The sequence below is a fragment of the Penicillium paradoxum genome (assembly GCF_028828445.1).
Source record: "Penicillium paradoxum strain IBT 22861 chromosome Unknown utg000006l_segment0_segment0, whole genome shotgun sequence".
Classification (NCBI taxonomy): domain Eukaryota; kingdom Fungi; phylum Ascomycota; class Eurotiomycetes; order Eurotiales; family Aspergillaceae; genus Penicillium; species Penicillium paradoxum.
In genome coordinates, this window is record NW_026643184.1 from 3,095,040 (window position 1) to 3,120,575 (window position 25,536).

The window sequence follows — 25,536 nt, forward strand, 5'->3', positions numbered from 1 at the left end:
TGGTAGGCGCCTACCGCATGGTCTACCATATCCCCAGTGTGTAACATCCTGAAATTGGTGGCTGACCATTTGGGACGACACAAATATCCGTTCTCGCGAGGGAGTGAAGATTCCCCGGTCGATTAGCCCGAGAGATTCCTAAGGGTGACATTGTCATATGCTATCTACAGCCTTTCAGTCTCTGGTGGAGGGATATATGGCCCGGCACATATTGGGATATTCACGACTGGCTGGGGCTCTGCTTTGGGACGTTGCAGCCAGACCTCTTTGGCCTGCATGTGTCGAGATTGACCGCGGGGGCCGTACAGATGTAACTGAATGGTTGTATTGAAGTAAAATAAAGCGTTTGATATTGATCAAGGTTAAGATTTGGGTCTAGGGATCTGCAGGCTGACCCTTTGATATAGGCTGTTTGGACCGCAGGCTGCAGGAACCCTGGGGTTTGTGAAGAATGACATTGCCAATGTCGCCCGATGTAACACTCAGACCATGCGACCAGGGCATGTGCCATCTCGGAGCCCTGCCGAGGACGAAAAGAAGCGTGAAGAGAGGAAGACAAAGATCGCATGATCAAATGGAGAACGACCCCTCACGTGCCCTGCCTTCATCGTTCATTCATCCGAGCCTTTTACAATCTTGGGATTGGACATTCTACAGATAGTATTGAGTTCTAATTGCCGAAGATGCTTACTGAGTTTGACTTGAATGCCATAGTTCCATTGAGAAGACGGCGCTTAGAGCTGCTACATTCGGATACATGTATGTATACGGAGTACCTCACAATCACGCAAAAGTTCCCACGCGATACATCACCACAATTCCGATGAGGCTCCAACATCTTTGACCATGCCCAAAATACCTCACTTCACCGTAACCCTCACTTCCTCCACCAGGGCAATGCCCAGCTTCAAGCGATCCAGGAATTTCTCCTCATCAGCAGCGATCTGGGCAGCAGCGTCCGGCGCGTAAATTTTGGCTGCAAAGGCCTGGTAGGCAGCCTGGTCCGCAAAAGTAAGCTCAGCGTAGGCGTCAAAGTCGAAGTCTGCTTGTTGTCCGCGAAGTATAGTGGCCGGGGTGAAGGCGTTGCGCGGGGTGGAGCCCTCCGGAGGGATTTCGACGGTGTTGCGGGCGATATAGTTTCGATGATGAGAAAGAGGGAAATCCTCGCCTGTCATTCTCTTGATCATTTTGACGTGCGCTTCGTAGCGCCTTCTGAATTCTTCCGGTGACAGGCGGGGATTGCGGTAGAGGAAGACTGATATTTTGACTGGCATCTTGATGTTCGAAAACGTAGAGTGACTTAATTTTCATTCGTTTGGAGGTTTAATCTCAATCAACAATCCAGCTGGAACATCAAAGGCTCAAATAGTCAAAGATACCAAAATGAACCGGTCATTTCTCGGCGGGTTTACACTCCCTACTTTGTATCAGCAAGCAGTGCGACGTGGATTCGGCGGGGCTCGTTGTCGTTTACATTGCTGATGGTTGATCACACGCAAACCCGTGGTATATCCCTGACAGCAAATCTTGAGAAAAGACACGAGATTGTCGAGATTGTCGAGATTCTAGATCCTCAACAAGGGACTTTGTTGTTTCTGACCAACTAAACCTTTTCCGTGCAACTAAACCACATTGCGACACCAAACCATGGAGCCTGCGCGACTATCCAAGGCTCAGCGCAGAGTAATTACTTCGGGGGCCTGGGGTTAGGTGACCTCCAGAACCTCATCATCTTCTTTTCTTGTCCTCTCTCCATAGCTACTATCCCAAGAATCGAACATGGAATCAGACACCCCTCCCTCCAAATTCCACCTCATCGGCCGTGGTGCCTGCGGGACTGTTTGGGCTGCGACAGAGGCTGGCCCAGCCTATAAAAGAGAAGACGGTAACCCAGCGCGATCGTTAACAAACGATTATGAAATGCATCAGCGAGTTCTCCAAAGCCATCGAACACTCACAAAACTGAAACAAAAATCCACTGAACACCCTCGGTATCCTCAAATACAAATCCCAGCCTGCCACAGCTTTATCCAGGCCACAGACCAATGGTGGATAACAAACCTGGGCAAGTTTCCTCCAGAATATTCACCATGCAATACCCTCCACTCACAGCGCATACCTCCCTTCAACCAGTCCACCAGAGAGCTCCTGATCCACAACTTCTGCGCAGATGAACTCAAATCAACATTACTGCAGAGCATACCCGATCGAGACTGTTTAGTTCGGCTATATCTCGGTCGACACAGGACCCATGTTCGTGAATATCAAACCCCGTCCCGATTCAGGGCATTCTCACTACGAAACTTCCCCCTACATGCGAATCAACTGGTAGGGCTTGGTGTTCCCACAAATGACGTGCACAAATATGCCGAAACGATGGCAGAAACACTTGCAATGATGCACTGGATTGCTGGTGTAGATGGCAATGACGTTGAGATCGTTCTGGCGGCCCCCAATGACGTTGAAACCAACGACGATCGCATGTCTAACGTCCTTGGAGACCATAGCATGTGGCTGCTTGACTTTGATCTATGTAGGGATATGGCGATGGATGAGCAAGGAGGCGCGCAAGCGGTCAACGCCTTTTGGGGCAATGATCCATATTATCCTCGACCAGGAAGGGACTTGGCACTATGGAGTGCATTCCGAACGCAGTATCTCAAAAGCAGTGACCAGTGTCTAGATCTTTGTGATCATCAAGAAGGGGTCAGGCGGCGCTTGTTACCTCGGTTGTTCATCGAGCTACTGGAGAGGCAAGGGATGTAGACAACCTGTACGGAGTACCGGTCTCACTCTCTTCATACCAGGCACATCTTTTATCTCATTCTGGTAGTCTAGCTTCGCGTGTATTGTATACCTCGTCTTTCGGTGATCTCGTTCCAAATGTCTTTCATCAGATATGCGCTGCTTCTAATCTTCCCATCTCGAAACGTGATCTTGAGATCTTATCCAAGACGGAGAATAGTTGATATGTATGACATCAAGAATTACGTCAGTTTGCTAATTCTAGACAGTGCCGAGGGTTTAAATGTAATGTTTAATATTGCGATTGAATTCTTGTGATTGATTGCTGACAGGAAGCTAAGATACATGAAAAACGGACATAGGAGAGAGGTTTCTGTGGGCTAAATGTGGGTATAATCATAACAAAGAAATAACAAGAAGAAGAAGGAAAGAAATAGAATGTAGGGACCATATAAACGCTGTGTAACGATAGAACTTTTCGTGTTGGCCAACAGTATTAGGGGTATTGGTTGGCAATTAACAAATGGGGATGGGAGCGATCGAAATGTCGTATCACATAGTTATCAGTTGCTGGCTCTGACAGTCCGCGCGACGGGGATGCTTGTCCTTTCCGAATACCCGGGTGGTGCGATCCCCAAGTCAACCACCGTATCACTGACAACATGGTCAGAGAAGTTGGTGGGGGAGGTCACATTGCGTGGCAGGAAAAACTCGTCAATCTCCTCTTGTGTGACAGTGACACCGAGGGAAGCCTTGAGAGATTCGGTAGATTTCGGTTGGCTTGTGAACTGCACCGGAACGCGGAGAGAGATTGTTGGTGTAATGAGGTTGGTTGCGGGGGTGTGATATGTCAGGGAGAGATCGAGGGAGTAGATGCGAGAAATGAGACAGGAGTGGAAGGTTGGGACGAAAGCTTTGGACTTGGGAAGCGTGATGGGGACGACAACCGACGCGGTATAGTAGGTGTCTCCGGTGAATGTAGAGGAGGGGCCGACTGACGAATCGGATGATGACGAGTCTGCAGAATCGCGGCGAAGACAGTCGACGGCTGATGATTGCTTCTTCCACTGGGCGGATGCCACACACATGGTCAGCAGAGGCACGGAGTCGGTGTAGAGACCGCGCCCAACCTGGGCGAAGGGCAGGCCCGTCGAGAAAGGGAAGTCTTCCCACGGGCTGGCACTGAAGAATGTGTTTGCGCGGAGTCTGCTGGTCATTGTCCCAAGTGGGGGAGGCTGCTCGTCTCCAACCGGATCGAATCGTAGGTTCACAGTAGCCACAGTGCTCACAGTATCAGTCGGTTCGCCGCCGGGGGAAGCAACTGAATGGGTCTGGGCTGTGTTGACGAAGCGACAAGACGGCCTAGCTTGCCTCGCAAGGTCCCGCGCTTGACCGTCTTTTCTTTGCGTGTGCAAAGAGATGAGAACTCAGGAATCTCGATAGGAGGTTCTTCTTCGGCGGTTGGAATAATTCGGACTTTCTTGGCAACAGCAGCGACAGATGCGACTCCGGTGCCCGCTGGTTGTTTCTGGAAAACAGATGCTCGGACGATGTAACAAACTTGTGACATGCAGGGTGCCATGTCATCAAGTAGATCCTTGCCATTGCTGGCAAGTATAGGATCACCTAATGTTGGTGGAAGCATGGTGTGACATCGGTGAATTTGAGCATTCTGCTTGGTGTGAGTGCAGACTTGGGGGAGTAGGCTATCCGGGACGATGAATGTGAAGGGAAATTGATATGCACGGCCACTCTCTAACACTCGAGGGGTCGGGTATTCTGTCTCGTCGATTGGCTGGCGCAACTTAAGAAACATTTGTTGCGATCCTGTACGGCCAGGGCATGATGCCCGTTCCACCGTGGTTCTTGATGTGCCTTTGCGCCAATCAGCATCAATTTGTTTATATCACCAGATGGGTCTTGATGCCAAGCTACCTTCAAAGAAAATTTCAACCTCTTCGAACCGTGTCTCATGTTCAACGATAATGGTGACGGTGCCATCGATGCTCTCCCCCGTTGTATAGGAGTTAACACGGCCGGGTTTTTGGCCATCTATCTGGATATCGATTTTTGGTTGTGATCGCCGTGTCCAAGCATCTAGCTTTTCCGAGCCACCGCTGATAATTGAGGTCGCCGACATTGTTTCTTGGTGGAGTTGTGTGACAGGGACAGCGAAGAGGATAGAACGCCGTCAGCTGTCTCACTCACGTAATGTGGGAACAACAAAGCAACCCGCCAAATGGAATGAAGAGAATTGAATATTCAAAGTAGCAAGCCCGAGTAGAGATCACGTATGGTTTTATTTAAAAAAGAAATAAGGAGAAAAAAAAAAAGTAAATGGTGGAGCCCGTCGACAACCGCACTGGAGACAGGGGAAACAAGTGTGGAGGAGCTTTCGCAGCAATGTGAACAGGGTTTATATTCTTGTTTCACCGGAAGCCCCCAAGACTCTTATACTCTTATAAAACCTCGAGTGACTCACAAGGGTCAGATAGACCTGTCTTCGTTCTCCTGCCTCGGAAGATGACGATATGATGCGGATGGCGCCTCACAACCCAAAAGAACAGCGACTCATCATCCTCCGCATCCTTAATATGCCTCAGCGTACTCTGTAAGGAAGGCCTAGCCTGAGATTCACCAGAGACATGAGAGTGATTGGTCACGCGGATGCGAGGATCCATCCTTGCACAGTTGCTCACGCCCTTGGATTGACATTCCACTATGTCAAAGTACATAGAACCCGAGACCGCTCACTAGTTCAGTTCAGGATCACGGATGGCTGATTGGCTTTGTATAACACATCGTATTCCTATAAGGGCTCTCGAACCATGTCCAGTATCCATAGAACACTGTGATGCCTCGTTTTCAAATGTTTCGGAGAAAAAGAGCCAGTCACCATGCAAGCACAAGGTACTCCGTACGGAGTACGGAGTACAAACACCGTGGGTCAAGGGGAGAAGTGGGGTGCGCCTTATTGCGACATGCGCGCCCTTTGGGTCTCCACATGCCTGTTCACATTCCTTGTAGAGTGCCCGAGCTTCTGCGTTATAGGCGAAGTGGCCAATCACTGTACGTCTGCCCGGAACTTTGTTCATCTCGATGACTGGGATCGATTTCAAAGCAAGATCCCGTGTTGAACTTGCAATCTGCATCGTCAACCCTCGGTCATCGCTGAGGACCTTCAGGTTCTCATCAGAGACTTCATCTGGCCCTGGAGTTTCCCTCGGGAAACTCACGACGGAACCGGGCCTGGTTCCCGGCCCCAGAACTTGCCGGCCATAACCGAGCTGTTGCGATGCCGACCGTGCAATTTTTTCATCTCGGTGTGTCCGAGTGAACGATGACGGGAAGAGAACCCATAGCGTGGATGGTGTGATCCAATCCTCGGAGTCCAAGTCGGGAACTTGACGGCGAACCGATGACTGAGGATATGGGTCAGGTGACACAAGAGTATTGGGATTCCAAACACGTAGATGTACAGAGGCCTTTTGAAGACGTTTCGAACATAATATTTGCTTTTCATTCCAATGTGATTACAGTAAAGAATAAATGTAAATGATTGTCCCGACCGATAAATTACGACGTAGACCCGTGTGGTAATGCGGATCAAATCGTACTCAAAAAGCGTCGATGCGTTTTCACGCTTCTTCTTGTCTCGTACAGGCGGCACTGAAAAGTGACCGACTGCATCCAGCTCAAGATAAACCGAGAGAAACGGCAGACCGAGCGAGGCAAGAGACGGTGTCGTACAAGAGTCTACGGGCGTGGAGGGAGGGGAAGGGTGAAAGGAAAGGTCGGTCTAGTACGAGGCGAGGGTAGGAAGCCCACCATTGCAGAATCAATCGCGGTTCAAAGCCGCATCGTAGTCATCCATTAATAAAGAGGTAGGTATCTGAAGCCCGTATACAGGGCAGCAAGGAACGCCAGCAACAGACGCCGAAACCGACCCAAAATCAATACGCCACCCGGGTTCGCATATCCTGCAAAGATGTTAGTGACATGCGGAATGCAATCAAAAGAGAATGTGAGAACGTACCGAAATCTTGCGCTCGATCTCGCGGACAGAGCGATCGAGTTCCCCGGCAATCATCATCTTGGTATCATTAGGTAGCAGGAGATACATTTCACAGAGATCTCCATCAATGACGCCCTTGACAGGCGCATAGTAGCCACGGTACATCAAATGGTCTCTTCCTGCCAGAGGAGGTTGCTGAGAAGCCATCTGTGTCTCCAATTGCTGGAAAAAGTCGACATCCTCGCGGCTGGCAAAGGGAACAAACATGCCAACTGTGCCTTGGAAACCAGTCCAAACAATGACGTCGCGACCACCAGCGACTAATTGAGTCTTGTGCAGGCTGGTCGGGATATCTTGGCTGTAGAAATGAACCATCAGCTCGAGACGATGGGCTGTTCCCTGGAGATAGCCCCTTTTTATGAATGAGGTGGGCCCCAGATCCATCCTCATCCGCCTGAGCAGAGATTTTGCTCGGGCAGCGGACCAACCATATGTTTCCGAACTTGTCACCACCAGCGGTAGTTTCATAGTCAACCATGGTCGTGGCTGATGTCCAGCGTGCGATGGAATCATCCACAAAAGGAATCAAGACGTTGTCCTGGTATTTGTAAACAACGTACGTGACACTTTCCCGGACATCGCTGACAACAATTCGGCTGCCCTGTGTCTGAAGGCCAACGATGGTTTTGGGAACAACATCGGCTTCACACTTGCGTAGTAATTGCTTCATACCGAGGTCATAAACACGAAGAGTCGGACCGATGCCCGCCAGTAGACGACCTTGGAAGCCAAGCAGAGCAAGAGGAGGTTGATCGACCTGTGTCTTGTGGATAAACTCCAGTTCTCGGCCGTCCTCTTGGAATCGATAGATGTGAATGAACCCACATGAGGAAGAGGGAGGATTGACTGTCATATCCTTTGCGGTACCCACAACCAAGAACGTTTCGTTGTCTTGGCTGGTAAATGATACCGCAGCGATACTGACGGCGGCCTCATTGTCCTCGAGCTCAAGAGTCGATACCACAGATTTGGATGTAATCGGGTCGATGATCTCGATGCATGATGCCCAATGGCCGGTGCCTCGCGGATATCCAAACTCAGCAGGCGGGAGGGTTGTGACCTCACCATTGCGGGCCTGGGCATCTTCAAGAAGTCTCTGGCGAGTGGCGGGAGAGAGAACATTGTTGTCGGATTCAATCACGTAGAAGAGGGGTTGCTCGGGGTGCTTGACAAAGCGCCGAGGAGTGTAGGAGAGAGGAATAGATTCTTGGAGCATGTTGTTGTCCAACTTCTCAACAGAGAAAATTCTATTTTCGGTCAGTACCAATGCGAAGAGAGTGATCCAAATGACAAAATGGTATGAAAGGGGGGATTGATCTCAGAAGGAACAATTGGAATTTTTCTTTTAAAAAGTTGCATCCACATGAAAGTTCGGATATATTTTCTCATCATATGATCAAAGGTCGGGGTCGAGGAAATTGGGAAAGGGGTAAGTGAACCTGGAGTGAAAACATACCGGAGATTGCGGCCTTGAATACCGATCATGCCCTCAACACACTGTTCGCTGGAGAAGTTCCATCCCCATTCAAGGCCAACGTAGTCCAGAGGGGTGAGCATAAAGCTTTTGGTTTGCACATCGGAGTAGCCCAGCCAGGCGCGAGCACTGAGGGCAAGCACGGCTGTTTGGCCCTTGACAGAAACCTGGGATAGCTTGACCGGCTTGGCGCCGATGAACCGTGTCCTAGTGTCAGAAAGGTCACCAGTGACTTCGTCCAATACGGTACGAAGGTAGACACCAGAGTAAAGACCGATGTGGAGATAAAGAGTCGAACCTCCCGAGCTCGAGTCGGCCATAGACATGATTTGAAGGGCAGATGGTGCAGATGTCAAGGCTTGAACTGATTTGTTCTCCAGTGTAGAGTCTGGGTCCAAGCTGAGGATGCGGACAGTGGAGTCATCACATCCAACAGCCAAGAAGGAGCTTCTCATCCGGCCCTCGGGGACCTCTCCCATGCTCAATGAGGTAACAGTACCAGACATCTGTCTACGCTCGTCGTACTCGGCCAGTGTGCCATCTGCATCCATTTCAAAGTAGACAATTTCACCGGAGCTGAGGGCCACAGCAACTTGGCGTTCATTCGTGGCTGCTGCAACGATGGACCGATGCTGCGGAGCAGGCCACTCGTTCACTCGCTGGTCAGCAAGGATGTGACGAATTCCTCGGGGGTGCACTTGGACCAAAGAGTCTTCGCCGAGTTGTTGTACTGCCAGAGTGGGAGCCGAAGAAAGGAACCCAGTGTCTGAGACTTCTTCGACAATTTCTCCGATGCTGAGAACAAGAGTGCCATTGGCGAAGGATAGAATGATGTATGTGTGGAACTCATCAGCCCGGGTCAACTTAGTTGTCCATACAGCAGAAGGGACTTGCTGAAGGTCTGACTCGACAATCTCAGAGACTTCGAGTCCGTGTTTGAGAGTCCGGAATGTGCTTCGGGCTCCCGAACCACAGATTGTGTAGATTTGGGGCGCGTCATCCTCGGTCAAATTGACGACTTTGCTATCAATGAGAGGAGTCAATGAATTCATGCTCTCCATGAGGTTGACATTTTCAGCGCCTCTGGGATTGAAGTAGACTGGGGCGCAAGGCACCGAGGGATCAGGTGAGTACGAGTCGCTGGAGAATTCCGTCTCCTCGTCATCGTCACCGAGCTTCTCAAATTGGTAGAAATTATGATTTCCCGCTTCACTGGCAACGTAGAGGAAACCACTCTTCAGAATCAGAAGGCTCGTTGCGACAGGGACCGTATCAAAGTATTTGATCTTCAGGCTCTTCACCTCCTCGGTCGGTTGCTCGTTCTCATCTTCGACCATTTCCAGGGTCAACTTGAACAAATCACCATCTTCGGTTTGGAGAAGGAAAAAGAAAGCACCCCTCATCTTGTGCATGACTCCGGAAACAATCGAGCGTTTACGCTCGGGGTTTTCAGTTGGGCCATTGCGGCGTGGGATGGGCACGCGGAAGGCACCTTGGTTGGAGTGTCTGTAGGTGACGCTATCCTCCGCACAGACCAAGACACCACTGGGGCCATCAGCTCCGCCAGGTACCTGGAAAAGCATCGACGAAGTCCGATCAACTGGGTCAGACCACTTGCGAACAACGTGATTCAACCCCAGATCAAGTTCGTAGTAAACCAGAACTTTCTCAGTTTCTTCGAATGCTTGGCCCGTGGGATCTTGATCAGATTCCGAGTAGTCTACCTCGAGGGCAGCGAAGATGGGATTGTCATAACCAACATCCAGGCAAATCATGGCAAAGACCAACGTATGAGGTTTGTGTGCTTCCAGAGGTGAAGAGATGGTAAGGTCCGCCTGTGAGTTGCGGTTGAGAACATAGACCAGCTTGTTCTTTTCCACGGAAGCGATGAGACACGCGCGTCCCTTTGGGTCGACCGCGAGATATTGACCTGGAACGACACGACGAACTCCAGATTTTCCAAATGTTTCCATATGGATACGGCTGAAGCGGTTCTGGGAAGGAACATATTCAATGATCGTGATGCGACCCGAATCAGAGCCAACGATGATGTAATCTATGATAAACACTCAGCATGGTCCGGTCATGACAGAGAGAGATTGCGAGCATCAACGTCGCTTTCCAGGGCAGGTCTCAACCCTTCTTCAAGGAGTCGGTTCGGAATAGGACCGTGCTGCCCAGGAAGCTTGAAGAATCACTAAGTTGTACTCGTAGGGGGATAGATGAGGATTGCGAACAAAACCAACGTACCTTTGTTGCTACCAGTCACTCGGTAAGCTGCAAGAGAGCGGATGATGCCGAAAACATCTTGAGAGAAGATCGGTGTGATCTTGCCCTGTGCCGGATCGGGCCGGTGGATGGTCAATTTTGATCCTGACGCAGTGACGATCTGCTGTTCCTTGGTCCCTGCAAATTGACCAAGGATGGCCTGGGTGACTGCGGTTGGGGGTTGGATGGTCAAGGAATACATGAACATGTGCGATGTGGTGGCCATGGTGGGCAACTAGTTCTCGGTTTCCCGGTACCACACAGAAAAGGGAGAGAAGCTTTGTACATGCAATTGCAAGTCAGGGGGTATGAATATTACATCAGTCCCATCCCTGCTGGGTGGAGTCAAGAAAGAGAAACTTCTCCAGTCCACTCGCCACGGATAAAGAGAGATGTAGCCGTGTAGGTTGGACTCAGAGAAGTGAAGAAGAGAAAATATTCCTTCGAGTGTGGTAGCTCCCACTAGCGCGCTTTGCACGTGATTTATGTTTCGACCGCCTTCTACGCCGCGCCGATAGCAGGCAGATTGCCTCCGCATAACGGGCTCATGAACTATCCTCTCTGACGTTTCATCTCGCATTCACTATTTTCATCCCCGTATCAAGAGCTGCGCTCTATCAGACTCTCAATACATTTGTTGAGGCTTTGGGTGGTATACCCTGCATCATCCGCCCATCTCCTAATAATCACCCCACTTGCTCCACAAGCATCATACATTCCTCACCATGGCCGATGATACGGCTCCCACAGAGGAGGTTCCCATTACCTTCACTGTCAAGTCATCGACTGATGCCAAATATACCCTGACCCTTCCGCTCACCACTTTGGTGTCGGATCTCAAACAGAAGCTTTCCAGCTCTGAATACGCCGATACCCCAGCAGAACGTCAGCGATTGATCTACTCAGGTCGTGTTCTGAAGGACACTGAGACACTCGAGGCCTATAAGATCAAGGATGGCCACACCATCCACTTGGTCAAAAGCGCAGCAAGCAATCAGCCGCGCCAAACCACAGCCGCGCAGCCAAGCTCAACCAGTGCGGCCGCTGGAGCATCCCCAAACCCGGCGACTGCTGGTGTCCCAACTAATCTCGCAGCTGGTACTGGCAACAACCCGCTTGCTGGCTTGACTGGTGCACGATATGCTGGATTCGCCCAGCTACCGGGCGCGGGTCTCTTCGGCCCTGATGGTGGGGTATGTAGCCAATGGAATATGGAGTTACCTTGGCAATGCTTTTGATATATGGCTAACCTGAGATCTGTATACTTAGATGGGACCTCCACCTGATACTGAGTCGATGCTCAACATGCTCGAGAATCCTCAATTCCAATCTAGTATCAACGAAGCCCTGCAAAATCCCGCTATGATCGACATGATGATCCAGCAGAATCCCATGCTTCGCGATATGGGACCCGGCGTTCGGCAAATGATGGAAAGCCCAGAATTTCGCCGTATGTTGACTGATCCAAGTTCGATTCGACAGATGATGCAGATGCAACGAGCTATGGGGATGGGTGGGGGACTTGGTGGCGGTGATAGTGCATTCCCCGCCCCCGGCGTGACCAACACAACCGCCCAAGAAAACCAAGGTTCCCAGCAACAAAATCCGCAATTGAATCCGTTCGGCGGGCAGATGCCTCCGAATCTGTTTGGAAACGCCAATCCTTTCGGTGCTCTTTTCGGAGCCAGCCCATTCGCCAACCAAGCCCAGCCTTCCACCACCCCGGGCGCCACTCAAACTGGAGGTGCACAGGGTGCCGATACTGCGGACCGATCAACACCTGCCGAGGGACAAACCCCCCAAGCTGCTCAGAACCCTTTTGCATCCCTTCTGAACCCGGCTATCTTCGGTAACGCTGGCCAACCCGGCCAGGGTGGTCTCAATCCATTCAATCCCCAGCAGAATCCGTTCCTCCGCGATCCAGCACTTCTATCCCAGATGATGCAAGGCATGGGCGGACAGGGCGCAGAAGGTGGAGCCGCTGGTGCCAACCCTCTGGCAGCTCTACTCGGAGGTGGTGGTCTTGGTGGTCTTGGGGGTGGTTTTGGCGCGCCACCACCGCCTGCTGACACTCGCCCTCCAGAGGAGAGATATGCCGATCAATTGCGACAGTTGAACGATATGGGATTCTTTGAATTCGAGCGGAACATTGAAGCCCTGCGTCGCGCAGGCGGCAGTGTTCAAGGAGCAGTCGAGTACCTCCTTAGCCACCCATGATAATTCCCCGGCTGCTTTTCTTCTTTTCAGCTCAGCCTTGCAGTTATTCACACGATGTATTCAAAGCTTTTTACTTTGCGAGGTCCTAACAGGGTCCCTCGGTATCTATGACGTTCTCATTCCCCTTTTAGCATGATTTTTTTCTGTGTGATCTTTAGCTAGCTTTCTGGATATGTCTTGATGTTTCAGGAGCTTTGAATTGTATGCGCTTTTTTTTAATTTAGTCTTGGTCTCACTGATCGTACATAAATGTAATTTAGACTTGAAAGGAGCCCTGTAATTTGCGGGTTTTGTAGGTCCATGATGCTCAGATATATGTCATCCATCCCTATTGCAGAATGTAAGCATCTTGGTCGGGGCCCGCAACTTGATAAGGCAATGTACTCAATATATATTCGGAGTATACACAGACAACAATATTAAATTGTATATGCCTCATGCTCTTAAATACTAGAATGGACAGACTAATCCCCTCAAGTGACCGTAGGATTCTGGATATGGTAAATACTAGAAAGATCTTCGGCCCCTGTACGTGTACGCTTCTTGGTCGATTGAGATGCTCAACACAGCAGAGACTTGACTTCGAGCATTGTGTCTCGGTCCGTCACTAGAGCCAATACATTCCCAGACTATATATGAACCTTAACTGATCACGCCGAGTCGCGCAATTTCTCTTGCAGGAACTCCAGGGTCACCGCATTTGCCTCATCTGCCACAGGCAAACCGGGAAACCCAGTAAACCCATGCGTGGCACCGGGGTAGATCTTGACGATAGCTTCACCGCCGGCAATGCTCCACTTAGAACTCATCAGAATCGTGTCATCGAGCAGCGGATCCTCTGTCCCGCAGAGGAAAAGAGCGGGAGGCAACGATCGGGTGGATGTCGCAACAAGCTCCTTGAGATCTTCATATAGTGGGGACACTGAAGGTTGTTGGAGCTCAGCGGTGCTCATGCCCGGCACATACGCGCCGTTGAACCGCTGCATGGTTGTCAAATTTATCAACAGGGGCTTGGTTGAATTTGCTATCGAGGGCAGCCCGAGGGTCAGATCAAAATAGCCGTAAGGAAGAACAAGGCCCGACAATCTGTAAGATGACCGCGACCGCATCAGCTGCAGGGCTGACAGAGCGGCGAGACAGGCCCCTGCTGATTCTCCACCAACAAAGCTCAGGGAAGCGCCGTACACCTCCACTGCGTGGTCCACCATGTACTCGGCAGCATCGATGGCATCGTGCATGGCAGCCGGGTAGGAGTGTTCCGGGGCCAGACGGTATCCGACTGAAATGGCTGTTAGCTGGCATTTATTGGCGATTTCCCGTAGGGCAGTATCAGAGCTGTCCAAGATATTAATATTTACGCAGGCGAGAAATGAGCGGTGAGATACTCACTGCTTGTGCGTTGCTAGTACGAAACCGCCTCCATGAAAGTGCAGGAAGATGCCTTTGCTGGGCTGGCCATTATCAGGCTTGTAGATCCGGATGGGGATCTCACGGCCAGGGTCGCGCGAAGGAAAAGTGCCGTCGAGAGCTTCTGGGAGATAGACGGGCTTGCCAAGCGCTGTTTGACCGAGCTCTCGCATCTCACGATGTTTCGTGATACCTACTTCCCACCATCGGGGGCCATTGCTAGTGACGTTTTCCAGGAAAGCTGCGGCCTTCTTCGTTGATTCTTCGACATTTTCCGGATCAAATTTGGAGATGTCGAGGGTGATATCGCTGGTGATTGGCATCGTGGGGAGCTTGTTATGATGAGTCTGGGAGAATAGTGTGAATACGACTACGGAGTACTTCATAGGGAGTAAGGCAAAGCGATGAGAGGAAGGAAATACCATAGGTCACTCGTGATCCTCTCTCAGCCTCTCAAACATCGACCACAAAATCCCGCCCGGTCAAGGGGTGATGATCTTCTTGTGCCCAGTAACGTGCAGACGAATCGGCCGGCACAGGGAGCGTTCGTCGTGGGTGGATAAGGCCAATTTATGAACGTATACGCTTCCATGTTTATGGAACAGAATACGATCGAATCAATTGAAATCTTCCCTGACAATTCCAGACTGATCACACATTCCCCGAAATATGCCCTTCAACTCCCATAGACTGAGCGGCGTGTCCAGTTCTGCAATCGTCCCCTTGTCCATAACACAAACCCGATCGTAGCGGATGATAGTCTGCAATCGATGCGCAATACAGAGAAGGGTCCGCCCGCCGAAACTCGTTCGAATTGTCTCCTGTATCCTCCGATCTGTCTCCAGGTCAACAGATGAAGTTGCTTCGTCGAATACTACGACTTGGCTACCACCTATGAGTGCTCGTGCCAGGGCCATGAGCTGACGTTGACCGACGGAAAAGTTCAGACCCTCCTCTTCCACGGGCGTGTCCAGATGAATCGGAGAGGAGTCCTGGGCATTGTCCTCTTTAACTAAACCAACCTGGCGGAGCGCCGACCAGAGCTCCAAGTCTGTGTGTACGTTGAAGGGATTCAGGTTGGATCGAACCGTTCCCACGAATAGAGTCGGATCTTGAGGAACAATGGAGAGCCGCGATCGGAGATCATGACAGGAGACACGGGAAATGTCAACCCCGTCAATTTTGATGCTTCCACTGGCGAGCTCGGTCAGACGGAATAGCGCAGACATGATTGATGACTTCCCGGCACCGGTACGGCCAACGATTCCAATTCTCTCGCCGCCAGTTACGTTGAGGTTCATCCCCTGCAGAACGAGCGGTAGACCAGGTCGGTACCGCATTTGAACCTTTTCAAACACAATGGCTCCCTTCGAAGGCCAGCTCTTTTCCACTGCCAGAGGATGATAGGAGGTGGAATTTTCATCCTCCTCCTGCTCAAGGCTGGTGCTGTAGAAATGTACGCGCTCGGTGGCATTCATTGCGTTCTCGAGCTCCGCAAATTGCTTCACGAGGACTTGTATCATTTGCACAATTGCAAGAGTATATGAGAACACCAGACCAGATATACTTGGAGAGACAACATGCCGTAGCGTGACCACCAGAATCCCAGTGGTTCCCACAAGAAGAATAGAAACTATGTCCAGTCTGGCGCTCAGCCAACGTTGGTTGCTGAATGTGAGGTAGTATGCCGAGTTCATATTATCAATTGCTGTCCGAATGACAGATGTGAAATGAGCTTGCATTCCATATGCACGGATGCTTGAGGTTCCGGATATAGCCTCGCTGAAGCGAGCAAATACTGCAGACCGCAGGACGGCCTCGTGCCGCTTCATGTCTCGAGCGGACGCACGATAATACGCTGCCGCAATGAGAAATAGAAGCATAAGAGGGCCGATTGCAACGCCGAAATAGTGGAAGTAGTATATCAGAAGGATGAATACACTCACGATCATCGCTAGAGTAAGCATATACATGCGAATGGCATCTGACAAGAAGTTGTCCATTGTGTCCACGTCCTTAGAGAAGCGATTCGTGATGCGACCCAAAGGTGTCGTGTCAAAAAAGGACATCGGGGCTCGGAGAACACGTACAAGTGCTTTCTCCATCATGGTCCGACTCGCACTGGTAGTGAGTAGAGATATGGACAGGGAAAATAAAAACATCAGTATAGCCTGAATGAACCCCAGGCCCACATATATGCCGATATATTGGCCTTTTGACAGCCCAAACTCATCATCAACCCAGTACGACAGCCAGATATTGGTGAGCATATTCGAAGATTGAGCCAGGCATAGCAACAGGAAGGGAATGATTCCGTATAAAAGTGATCCGGATGCACGAATGTATGCAATATAAACCCCCCATTCCACACTAGTAACAGATCGATCCTCTTCTTGAATGAGAGAAGTTGGATCAGATGCTTTCCCTTCGGCAGATGGCTCTGTTGGGTGTAGTTGAGCTACTGCCTCTTCCCCGTCAGTTTCTCCTCCAGTGCTAGAACCAACAAGTTCTTGGAACTGAGAATTCGTGGAGATCAGATTGTCGTAGGTGCCGTTAGCCTTGATTCGACCTTCATCTAGCCAAATAATCCTGTCGCACCGAGGCAGAATATCATGCCTGTGTGTAGCAAGGATGCGGCACTTGTCTCCAAGCAACCCGCATATGGCGTTTTCGAATAGATGGCGACCGACGTGCGTATCTACTGCAGACAGCGGATCGTCTAGAACAACGATCGAACTATTGAAGTATATCGCTCGAGCAATGTTCAGTCGCTGCTTCTGGCCACCACTGAGCGTGATTCCTCGTTCTCCAATCTCGGTTTGGTCACCTGCGGGGAGCATGTCCAAGTCCGATTGTAGGGCACATGCTTGGATAACTTGGTCATACCATTCTCGATTCATCTCTTTGCCAAATAAAATGTTGTTCTGGACGGTGGCATTCTGAATCCATGCAGACTGCGGACAAAACGCTATGCTCTCTCCCATCGTCACGGTACCTGCGGTCTTACGCATGTCTCCAGCGAGTGCAGAAATAAGGGAACTCTTCCCAGAGCCCACCTTTCCTATCACCGCCACAAGCTCAGAACGCCCAATCGACAGATTGATATCATTGATCGAGAATATATTCGGGCGATCCTGTGGGGGAGCATTTGCAGAAGGTATGGACGACTGTTCACTAGCACCTTTCTGTCCCAAGCTCTTCCCCCGGGGTTTATTCGATGGCTTATGATTGGGACCCTGCACCAAGGCAGCCGTTTGCTCCCAAGTAAAGGAAGCCATTTGAGCTTCAATTGCAAGGGGAGCAAGGGGATCCAGAGTGAATTCCTGTTGCTTTTCTTCAGCAAGAAGATATTCCTGAATTCGGCGTGTTGATGCCCAGGCATCTGTCACCTGACCAATGACCACAGGCAGGAGATTGAAAGGCATCCGCAGAGAATTGAAGATCGACAAAGAGGAGAAAACCAGAGCCGCTGTGAGTTCATGGCCTGAAACAGAGTACACGACGAACGTGATCATAGAGGCGAAGATTGGCAAAGCCACAGACACTGCATTCATTGCATTTCGTAAAGCCATGAGCTTTTGGATCATTGCAATCTCATGCTTCCTGCATAGTCGGAGAGCTTCCAGGAAAGCGTTTTCCCACCCGTAGAATTTGACGAAACGGATGGATCTCATGATCTCCTGAGTCATAGATATTCTGACATCTGTGACTTTGTTAATCGCACGACGTCTTCGGATAAGAATCTTCATCGTAATGGTGAGCAAGGGAATACCGCAAAAAAGCAGTGCGAAGCCGGCGAGGGCGGAGTAGGTCATGTTGATGAGTAGTAGAGCCAGTGCGAGAAAGATTGTGAATGGGGACACCCAAAGGAGATGGAACATCCCACAAGCTAATTCAATCCGCGATGTATCAGTGGACATCAAATTCATTAACCGACCATTGGACCAGCCCACTTCATCTGCGTCCGCTAATCTCTTTGGGTTCTTCATTGGCTTTGCCTTCTCGTTTGCGCTCTGTGAATTCTCTTCTGGCACAGTCGGTCCAGCACGAGCTCGGTTCGAGATTCTGAGAGTTTTCTCGAAAACGGCAGAGATCAAGACCCCACGAATTTGTGCGCCAACCATGAAGCCTCGGTAGATGAATTGGTTGGTGCTCACGCTCTGAATCAGCTGCATTCCCATGATGCCAAAGACTAACCCGATCTGCTTTGCAAACCCTTCATTTTCTTGACCAGGGCCTTGCTTGAAATACGAAGTAGTGACCCACTGGATCAGGAACCGCAAGGCGAACGGCGTCATCACCTGACAGAGGGAAGCGAGAAAACTGCATATTCCTCCAAGCCAGAACTCGCGCTGGATTGTGTCATATAGAGCTCTGATGAGGGGAATCTTCCCGCCTTGGTGGACCCTTTGTTCAAAGGCTGCACCAAAACGAGCCGATAGTTTGTCGATTTGACGGTCTGGGCTGACCAGCCAAATGTCGCTCACCTCTAACGGCCTCTGAAAACCCACCCTCATAATCGACCCCATCCATTGGAAGGTCAGTTGACTCAACCAACCAGCCCCATACTCGCCAGAGATGGACCTCTCGGTGGGAATAGGAGGGACTTCACCCCAGATGAGGCGCTTGAGAGAGAAGGGTCGCCGCCGATGGCGATTTTCCGGGGAAGCATCTTCGTCCTGTGATTGTTAGTTTGCCTCAGGGATTGGTACAGGTTAATGTGTATAATCGTTCAGACTCACACATATGTTGGACGCTTTGGAAATATCCACATCAACAGGCGTACTGTTTCCGCCATCCGAATGATTCGACGAGAGTTCGAAAACAATTTCTTCTTGGGATTTGGGAACTTTCATCTTCGAGAGAATGGAAAGGTCGGCCGGGAATCAATGGAGATGGATCAGAGAGAATTACTACAGGGTATGTACCTAAGTAGGTAGTACTCTCCCTATCTTAATGCCAACATGAGCACTTGACTTGGACAAGAACGAGGTCGGTCTGATCTTCCACCGTGAAAAATGCATATGTTAAGAGTAAAGCGAGACTGATCGCGCAATGAGGTACCCATCGGGACGGACCCCGATGGCCGATGCCGAGGTGAGGAGCAATGGCTTTGTGAATGGACAGGCCATCCAAGGCGTTTTTAGTGCAGACACCCCGTATTGCTTTGTATTGACCCGTATTAACAGTGCCTGTATCGAGATGTTCTAACGGACATAACAGTATGGCTGTTTTAATTCTGGCTGATGACTACTATCTACTTCTTGTTGATGCCATTGCGCGTGCAAGTATTGACAGGATTGTATACTTTGATCGCAATGAATTTGTATCAGATGGATATCCTACAAAAATAAAACAGTAACTGAGTATGAAAAGCTCGCTTGAAACAAAAGAAACAGTTCTAGAAGCAGTATACCTAGAATCAGACCAAGGGAACGGATACAAAGGGGGCGATGGGACAAATCTAAATACTCTCTAACCACAGCAACCCTTCAGCTCAAAGCAGAATCACTCAGCCTCGACATCTTCTGTCCAGGATCCACAGATATCAGATTCATTTCGCTGTCTCGCGATTTGCGAAAGGACCACTTGGTGCTATCCCATTGACCATTGAAACACACGCCCGGGTGCAGGACCGTCAAACACAGAATCGCGATCACAAGCATAGCTCCCTCTAGAATCATGAACAGAACCTCGTTGTTTGCCAAGGAGCCGTGGAAGCCACTCTTTAGCTCTGCAACTCGGAATACCGAACGGACAAAGATGGTAATTGTTGCCAAAGCCAGACCTGATTACGGAGTAGATGGTTAATAATTGTTGTTAAGGAAATGATGAAAGAGAAAATGGGGATAAACTCACCAGCAATGAACGCCTTCCACCTCACACTATTGCGAAGCTCAATCATCCGTGGCTCTGGGCTGAGCTCGTGCTGATTCTTGCGGACTTGCCAGGCAAAATCCAGACATAGGGCCATAAAGATCGCGAGAGAAGCAACTTGGCTCGCTAGACCGGCGATCATGATGTTGATTCCAGCCTGAGCTAGATCATACTGATCGGAATCAGCGATGGAGGTAATGGCCCCTCCTGCGGCCTGAAGGAGCAGAGAGATCAGATCACAGAGAATGAAGACGATTGTGTAAGTCCGGGGACGAAGGCGCGAGATGCTCTCTCCGTAGATCACCACAATCCGCCCGAGACAAATATAGATCGAGGCACTGATGAAGGCCGGCCCAATGGTAAGACAAATCAAATATCTATTGAGTAGCTGTCAGCATATGTTCCAGGTTTACGTTGAGGCATGTGGACATACTCAAGGAATGGGTCGAATCGGAACGGATTGAAGTGCATCTGAATGCGTCCAGCATATCCAATGATCTCAAGCACCAAGCCGCCGAATAAACCAGCTAGATAGCCCCAAGTTCTATATCGAATGCCCAGCACCAGCTGCGCTGCCAGCATAAGTGCAAAAATAGCGGCATAGAAGGCATTTCCGGCCAGCGAGGGAACGTAGTAGACGTATGCCTCGGTGATTGGACAGATGTCCAGTGTGCAGTAGTCGGAAGGGTCTGTTGAATTGCTCATGATGGCTTCTGGTGGATTTGTCTATGGGAATGGGGGAAAAGGTCTCTTGGTCGCTGGTGGAGGTTATTTAAGCGCGAGTCTATGCTACAACTGCAAAGCAAATATCGCTCAAAATAGGGTTGTCTCATCCGCTCCATCCTCATCGGTCTACGGACCCGTCGGAGCCTCGCTCAAGCGTGTATCCAAGCGTAGAAACCAGGGTGATGTATGGAGTCCTGTTCACCGAGACGGACGGATGAGATTGGAACACAGGGCCTGTAACGCGGTTGTATGATACCATACCATTACCAGCAGCCTTAAATCAGTGCTTCATGCCTCATGAACAACTGTGAGTGGAGGAATACCTAGACATCAGCCTAGGACCTGTTGAGGTCTATATTATCTTGGCAGGGCAGTGCGACACGGACACGGACACGGACACGGGGATTTGACTGGAGATATGTGTATGGGCCAGGGAGACATGGACACGGACACGGAGATTATGGGGCTGCAATTGCGACGACTACACGTCCAATGTCAGCTTTCAGACCTTGTCGCCCAATTGTCGTAGTCTTGTCAAGTTGTTCTAGTTCTCAACCACCCCGAGTCTAACTTGTTTATGGCTTCCGCCCCCAATCTTTCAAACCCCCCTGCCTCGTATGCAGTAAAATAGCATGACTTTAGGTCATGCTGGGAAAAATTCAGTATTATAAGCTGATGACCAAACTGATCATACCCAATTAGGTATTGTCGATACTTGGTAAGCGGCCAACAGAAGTAAGATGAAAAGCCGTCGGATTCTTGATGCACTGGGTTATAGGTCCAGTCCTAATGATTCTCGCGTGCTGCCGTGTCAGTCTCAATCACCGGCGTATCTATTCCAAGAAAACTTTCGCTTTCTCCTTCGTTCGTTCTGTGTGGTGCTTCCCTTTCCCGTGGTGCTGCATACACCATAAAGATGACCGCCAGTTCTAGGCTGAGTTATATCCGCCACCAGATCAAACAGCAAGCCGTTAAATGTCAATCTTCCTTTCCAATTGTTTCTGCGGCTCCCTGGGTCGATAGTATACTATCTAGAGCCCGTCAAGTTCCATTCATTTGTTGTCTTGCTCTATATCTGTTGTTCGTCTGCAGTTCGTTACTATTCTCGTCCATACAATTCACATCGGCACTTCATGCCAATACCCTCAGCCGAGAGTCACTTGTTGCTGAATCAGGTCTGGCAAAGAATGTTGACCCATCGATTAATGAGTCAACGCTGTGGGCGCCCCCATCCCCAGTCCTAATTCCGGGATCACCAAATGCCGAAGTTGAGACAATCCCCAAAATCATTCATCGGATGTGGAGAGGCCCAGCCTCAGAAATACCAGAAGAATGGTCCAACGCTACCAAGTCCTGCCAAGAACAGAATCCCTCATACCAGCAGTATCTCTGGACTGATAAGACGGCGCATGAGTTTATCGAAACTCATTTCGGGTGGTTTCTGTCGACCTATACATCACATCTGCTGCCTCACCAACAGATCGATGCCCTGCGGTATTTTCTGGTCTGGCACTACGGAGGCATCTATATAGATCCAGAAGTTGGCTGTCAACGACCGATGAATCCGTTGGTCAACGGTACAGCAGCCTTACTGCTCAGGAGCTGGCCGTATGGGGTGAGCAACAAGCTGGTTGCTAGCACGCCAAGCCATCCTTTCATAATCAAGGTTGCTTTGAGTATTCACGATCACCACGTGTCGTTTGTGCCGGCTACTGTGACGGCCTTCTTCAGGTCGGGCTCGATTCTCATCAGCCGGATCCTGGCGGCATGGCTTCGTTCCACTGGGGATGAGTCCGGCGTGGCCATCCTGTCACCCGCTCTGTTTGAGGCAACTGGTGATTCCTTCTTTGTGTCATATGAAGGAGCTCGAGCCAGAGGTGACGAGGTTGCCGTCTCGGAGCATGTATTCGGTAATTTGATCGGGTGGTGTGGGGCGGGGATTGCGCTCGTTATCATGGCCACGGTGGCTTTTGGCCTGGAGAGAAAATCAAGAAGAGGTCATCGAGAATCCGTAGCGATTTCTGTATAATTGACTCTATAGCAAACAAAATCGGTGTATAATACCTCTCATATAATAATATTTGACACCTTTATTGCGCTTTCCAGACTATCCCAACTGCTGTTGCCCAAATGACGTCGTCGCTTGTGCCATCCAGTCGATGTACATTCCGTCGATTGTCGCATCTGGGAAGAAGCCCGACCACTGGTTGAAGTTATCAAACCCTCCCATTGAGTTCAATGCGTTAAGATCCCGGGTTGTATCGCCGGTGGTTGAATCCATTCCTTCCGTAAATTGCGCGTTTTGCTGGGAATATTCATTGTTGGGGCCGGAGAGCGCTCGGTTCTCAAACCACCACTGGACGCTCTTGAGGCGTTTTTCATAGTGAAAAAATACATTCCTGTCCCCAGAAGCATCCATGTTGGGTGTGATGAATGCCTGGATGCGGAGGATACACCGTTTCAACATGTTCGACATATCCAGCGCTTGGCACAGATCGACTGTGTGGGCGTGGACGAATGGCTCTGATGCTGCCGACACTAGCTTGCAAGCAAGTGTGACTGCAAAGCCAAGTTGCACCCAGCCCGCATTGTTGAATTTCACATCACAACCTAGTGGCAGGGAGATGTAATAGTCGAGTAAAGTTTTCGTCGCTGTGAGCCCCGTGCGCAACACGTCAATCTGGAAAGACGACTCGAGGGGTGGACGTTGTGCACTGGGCTTGTGATCGAAGAGTGTGATCTGACATAGATACAGGTCGACAGTGTAACACTGCATGAATAGAAGAGCTGCATTTCAGAGTTAGGAATATGATACTCTATCAAGGTGGTTCAGTACACTCACGAGTTTCGGTCAATGGGAATGGTAAATTGGTTCGATATAGATCAAGTTCTGATCTAAACTGGCGATATTCCTGCTCGAGAGAAAAGTTGGGGTGGTGGAGCCCAGTGAGGTTTTGAGTCGAAGCTTGGGAAATTCTCTCGGAGAGTTGTTGTAGTTGCACAATGTGGAGGAGGTATTTATCTGAAGGATGCTCCGCATCGGTGGCCAGAGTCTTGCACATGTTCTCGAAATATGGTAGATATGGGAAGGCACACCGCTTCTGTAATATGTTTGAGATGCTATCGGACACAGAAGTTAACATCCATATTCAGTGTCCAGTGGGGAAGATACTTACGTAGATGAGAGATAAAAGTATCCAATAACAGCTCTTTTTTCTTCTCGGCCCCAAGACATCGATTCTATGCTCTTTTCATCATGAAAGCTCACCCTGGTTCTCCAGAATCGATGCTCGGGGGGACGATCAAGCTGCAAATCAGCGATGATACTAATCCCAAGATGCAGATATTGAGAGAATCGACGGGGTCTGGAGTGATACTGGCACCTATTCTTTGGATTAAACAATGATCCCATTGGGGTGAAACAATGGGGTCGTACCACGCAAGATGGACCAGAAGTCCCTGGAGTATTTCGAATGAAACAGAGCCATCAAAGATCATACAGTCACTGATCGCCTTCTTTACCTGCTTCTCCAGTGTGCGCTGTAGAGGCATGTTGTCATGGAGAGCGACCGTGAGAATTGTGAGCAGTAGAAATGGTTTGTCTCGCCGCAACGTTTCAGCGGTCGCATGCGGTGGAATTATCACAAATGGGCAATAAGACATGAGTGTCGCCCGGAATTCTTGAAGTAGCATGTTGGCGGCATCTAGGGAAAGCAGCCCTTGGTCGATGACATCCTTAGGGTGCGCAGAAGCACTCGCTGGAGTCCCTGTTGCTGTAGAACTGTTGGTCTTTTTAATCATCAGCCATTTACTCTCGGAGTGAATGGAGTATATTGTGGAGCCCTAAGTTGTACCGGAAGTAGTGTTCCTGATTGGGCCAGTAGCTGATCTACTTTGGCTTCCAGTGCATCGAGCCTTGTAGGTTATAGTTAGGACGAGGCGATCCAGCTATATAAACCTGGAAATCCCACCTGCCTTTAGTCTCCCCTGAACTTGTAGTTGGAATAATGCTTCGACCTTCACGAAAGTGACAAGCTTTTCCTAGACGCTCACATCTGGCATTGACCAGTTAGACACTGAGGATCGTCATTTTCTCCATTTTGGCGTACCGATCACAACTTCCTGTGGGCTCGTTGCGGATGCATCGAATCTTGGCTCTTGCGCAGTTTTGACAGGTTCTTCCAGATCCATTGGAATACTTCGCCTTGGGGCGGTCCATGATTGCGTAGCTTCTTCTGAGTTGTCGAAGAGAGACAAGGCCGATAGAATGAGTTTCAGCGCACTAGCTGAGGGGCGTCTCGGTGCGCTACTGTATTGGCGCTATGTGATTGGATTCGCATGCTCTTGGCGTGTCAATGTAATTCAACTTCTCTACTCCGTACTCCGTACGCATGTTGTATTTAGTAGTCCAAGGGGGGTTTATTAGGGCTTGACAAGTGAGGAATGTAGAATACCTCCATGCCTGTATGTAGTCATCCAAATGAGCCCATTGTAATTCGAGACAAGGAGATGTCAATTCGAATCTCATCTAGCGGTTTCTGTTCAGCGACCTCCAGGGGATGTCCCCGAGGCCCCCAGCATTCGGATTAGGTAATCTGGGGACAGGCCCGGGCCCTGAGACCACGACGAAGCTCACTCCTTCAAGCTCCCCACAGTGGCTCGCAACCCTTTTCTCAGAACACTTGTATCGTTGTTGTGGCATTAAGTGCCGATTCCATTCGTTTCTAAATCTGACGCTGCATTGCGC

At 50.0% G+C, this 25,536-nt stretch overlaps 10 protein-coding genes across 10 annotated transcripts; 3 read left to right on the forward strand and 7 right to left on the reverse strand.

Moving 5' to 3' along the window:
• Window positions 1-860: 860 nt before the first annotated feature.
• Window positions 861-1,274, reverse strand: N7457_007525 (EthD domain-containing protein; the record flags this gene model as incomplete). The annotated part of the gene is made up of 1 exon (XM_057178568.1): window positions 861-1,274. The coding sequence occupies one exon, from the start codon at window positions 1,272-1,274 to the stop codon at window positions 861-863; it is 414 nt and encodes a 137-aa protein (XP_057030312.1).
• Window positions 1,275-1,779: 505 nt separating this feature from the next.
• N7457_007526 (zinc finger protein) lies at window positions 1,780-2,766 on the forward strand (the record flags this gene model as incomplete). The annotated part of the gene is made up of 1 exon (XM_057178569.1): window positions 1,780-2,766. The coding sequence occupies one exon, from the start codon at window positions 1,780-1,782 to the stop codon at window positions 2,764-2,766; it is 987 nt and encodes a 328-aa protein (XP_057030313.1).
• A 542-nt stretch (window positions 2,767-3,308) lies between these two features.
• N7457_007527 (arrestin (or S-antigen), N-terminal domain protein) lies at window positions 3,309-4,885 on the reverse strand (the record flags this gene model as incomplete). The annotated part of the gene is made up of 3 exons (XM_057178570.1): window positions 3,309-4,029; window positions 4,092-4,620; window positions 4,681-4,885. The coding sequence occupies 3 exons, from the start codon at window positions 4,883-4,885 to the stop codon at window positions 3,309-3,311; spliced, it is 1,455 nt and encodes a 484-aa protein (XP_057030314.1).
• A 1,813-nt stretch (window positions 4,886-6,698) lies between these two features.
• On the reverse strand, window positions 6,699-10,788 carry N7457_007528 (DDB1/RSE1 family protein; the record flags this gene model as incomplete). The annotated part of the gene is made up of 5 exons (XM_057178571.1): window positions 6,699-6,725; window positions 6,782-7,214; window positions 7,249-8,067; window positions 8,277-10,350; window positions 10,545-10,788. The coding sequence occupies 5 exons, from the start codon at window positions 10,786-10,788 to the stop codon at window positions 6,699-6,701; spliced, it is 3,597 nt and encodes a 1,198-aa protein (XP_057030315.1).
• Window positions 10,789-11,287: 499 nt separating this feature from the next.
• On the forward strand, window positions 11,288-12,779 carry N7457_007529 (ubiquitin domain-containing protein DSK2; the record flags this gene model as incomplete). Its single annotated transcript, XM_057178572.1, has 2 exons — window positions 11,288-11,755; window positions 11,832-12,779. The coding sequence occupies 2 exons, from the start codon at window positions 11,288-11,290 to the stop codon at window positions 12,777-12,779; spliced, it is 1,416 nt and encodes a 471-aa protein (XP_057030316.1).
• A 650-nt stretch (window positions 12,780-13,429) lies between these two features.
• N7457_007530 (alpha/beta hydrolase) lies at window positions 13,430-14,509 on the reverse strand (the record flags this gene model as incomplete). The annotated part of the gene is made up of 2 exons (XM_057178573.1): window positions 13,430-14,114; window positions 14,169-14,509. The coding sequence occupies 2 exons, from the start codon at window positions 14,507-14,509 to the stop codon at window positions 13,430-13,432; spliced, it is 1,026 nt and encodes a 341-aa protein (XP_057030317.1).
• A 294-nt stretch (window positions 14,510-14,803) lies between these two features.
• Window positions 14,804-19,042, reverse strand: N7457_007531 (ATP-binding cassette transporter YOR1; the record flags this gene model as incomplete). Its single annotated transcript, XM_057178574.1, has 2 exons — window positions 14,804-18,865; window positions 18,929-19,042. 2 exons carry the CDS (start codon window positions 19,040-19,042, stop codon window positions 14,804-14,806), a joined length of 4,176 nt encoding a protein of 1,391 aa, XP_057030318.1.
• Window positions 19,043-19,678: 636 nt separating this feature from the next.
• N7457_007532 (RTA1 domain-containing protein) lies at window positions 19,679-20,768 on the reverse strand (the record flags this gene model as incomplete). The annotated part of the gene is made up of 3 exons (XM_057178575.1): window positions 19,679-19,974; window positions 20,046-20,440; window positions 20,497-20,768. 3 exons carry the CDS (start codon window positions 20,766-20,768, stop codon window positions 19,679-19,681), a joined length of 963 nt encoding a protein of 320 aa, XP_057030319.1.
• A 937-nt stretch (window positions 20,769-21,705) lies between these two features.
• On the forward strand, window positions 21,706-22,818 carry N7457_007533 (glycosyltransferase family 32 protein; the record flags this gene model as incomplete). The annotated part of the gene is made up of 1 exon (XM_057178576.1): window positions 21,706-22,818. One exon carries the CDS (start codon window positions 21,706-21,708, stop codon window positions 22,816-22,818), a length of 1,113 nt encoding a protein of 370 aa, XP_057030320.1.
• A 78-nt stretch (window positions 22,819-22,896) lies between these two features.
• Window positions 22,897-25,008, reverse strand: N7457_007534 (Zn(II)2Cys6 transcription factor; the record flags this gene model as incomplete). The annotated part of the gene is made up of 7 exons (XM_057178577.1): window positions 22,897-23,576; window positions 23,632-23,890; window positions 23,995-24,172; window positions 24,226-24,578; window positions 24,644-24,704; window positions 24,761-24,844; window positions 24,899-25,008. 7 exons carry the CDS (start codon window positions 25,006-25,008, stop codon window positions 22,897-22,899), a joined length of 1,725 nt encoding a protein of 574 aa, XP_057030321.1.
• Window positions 25,009-25,536: the final 528 nt, after the last annotated feature.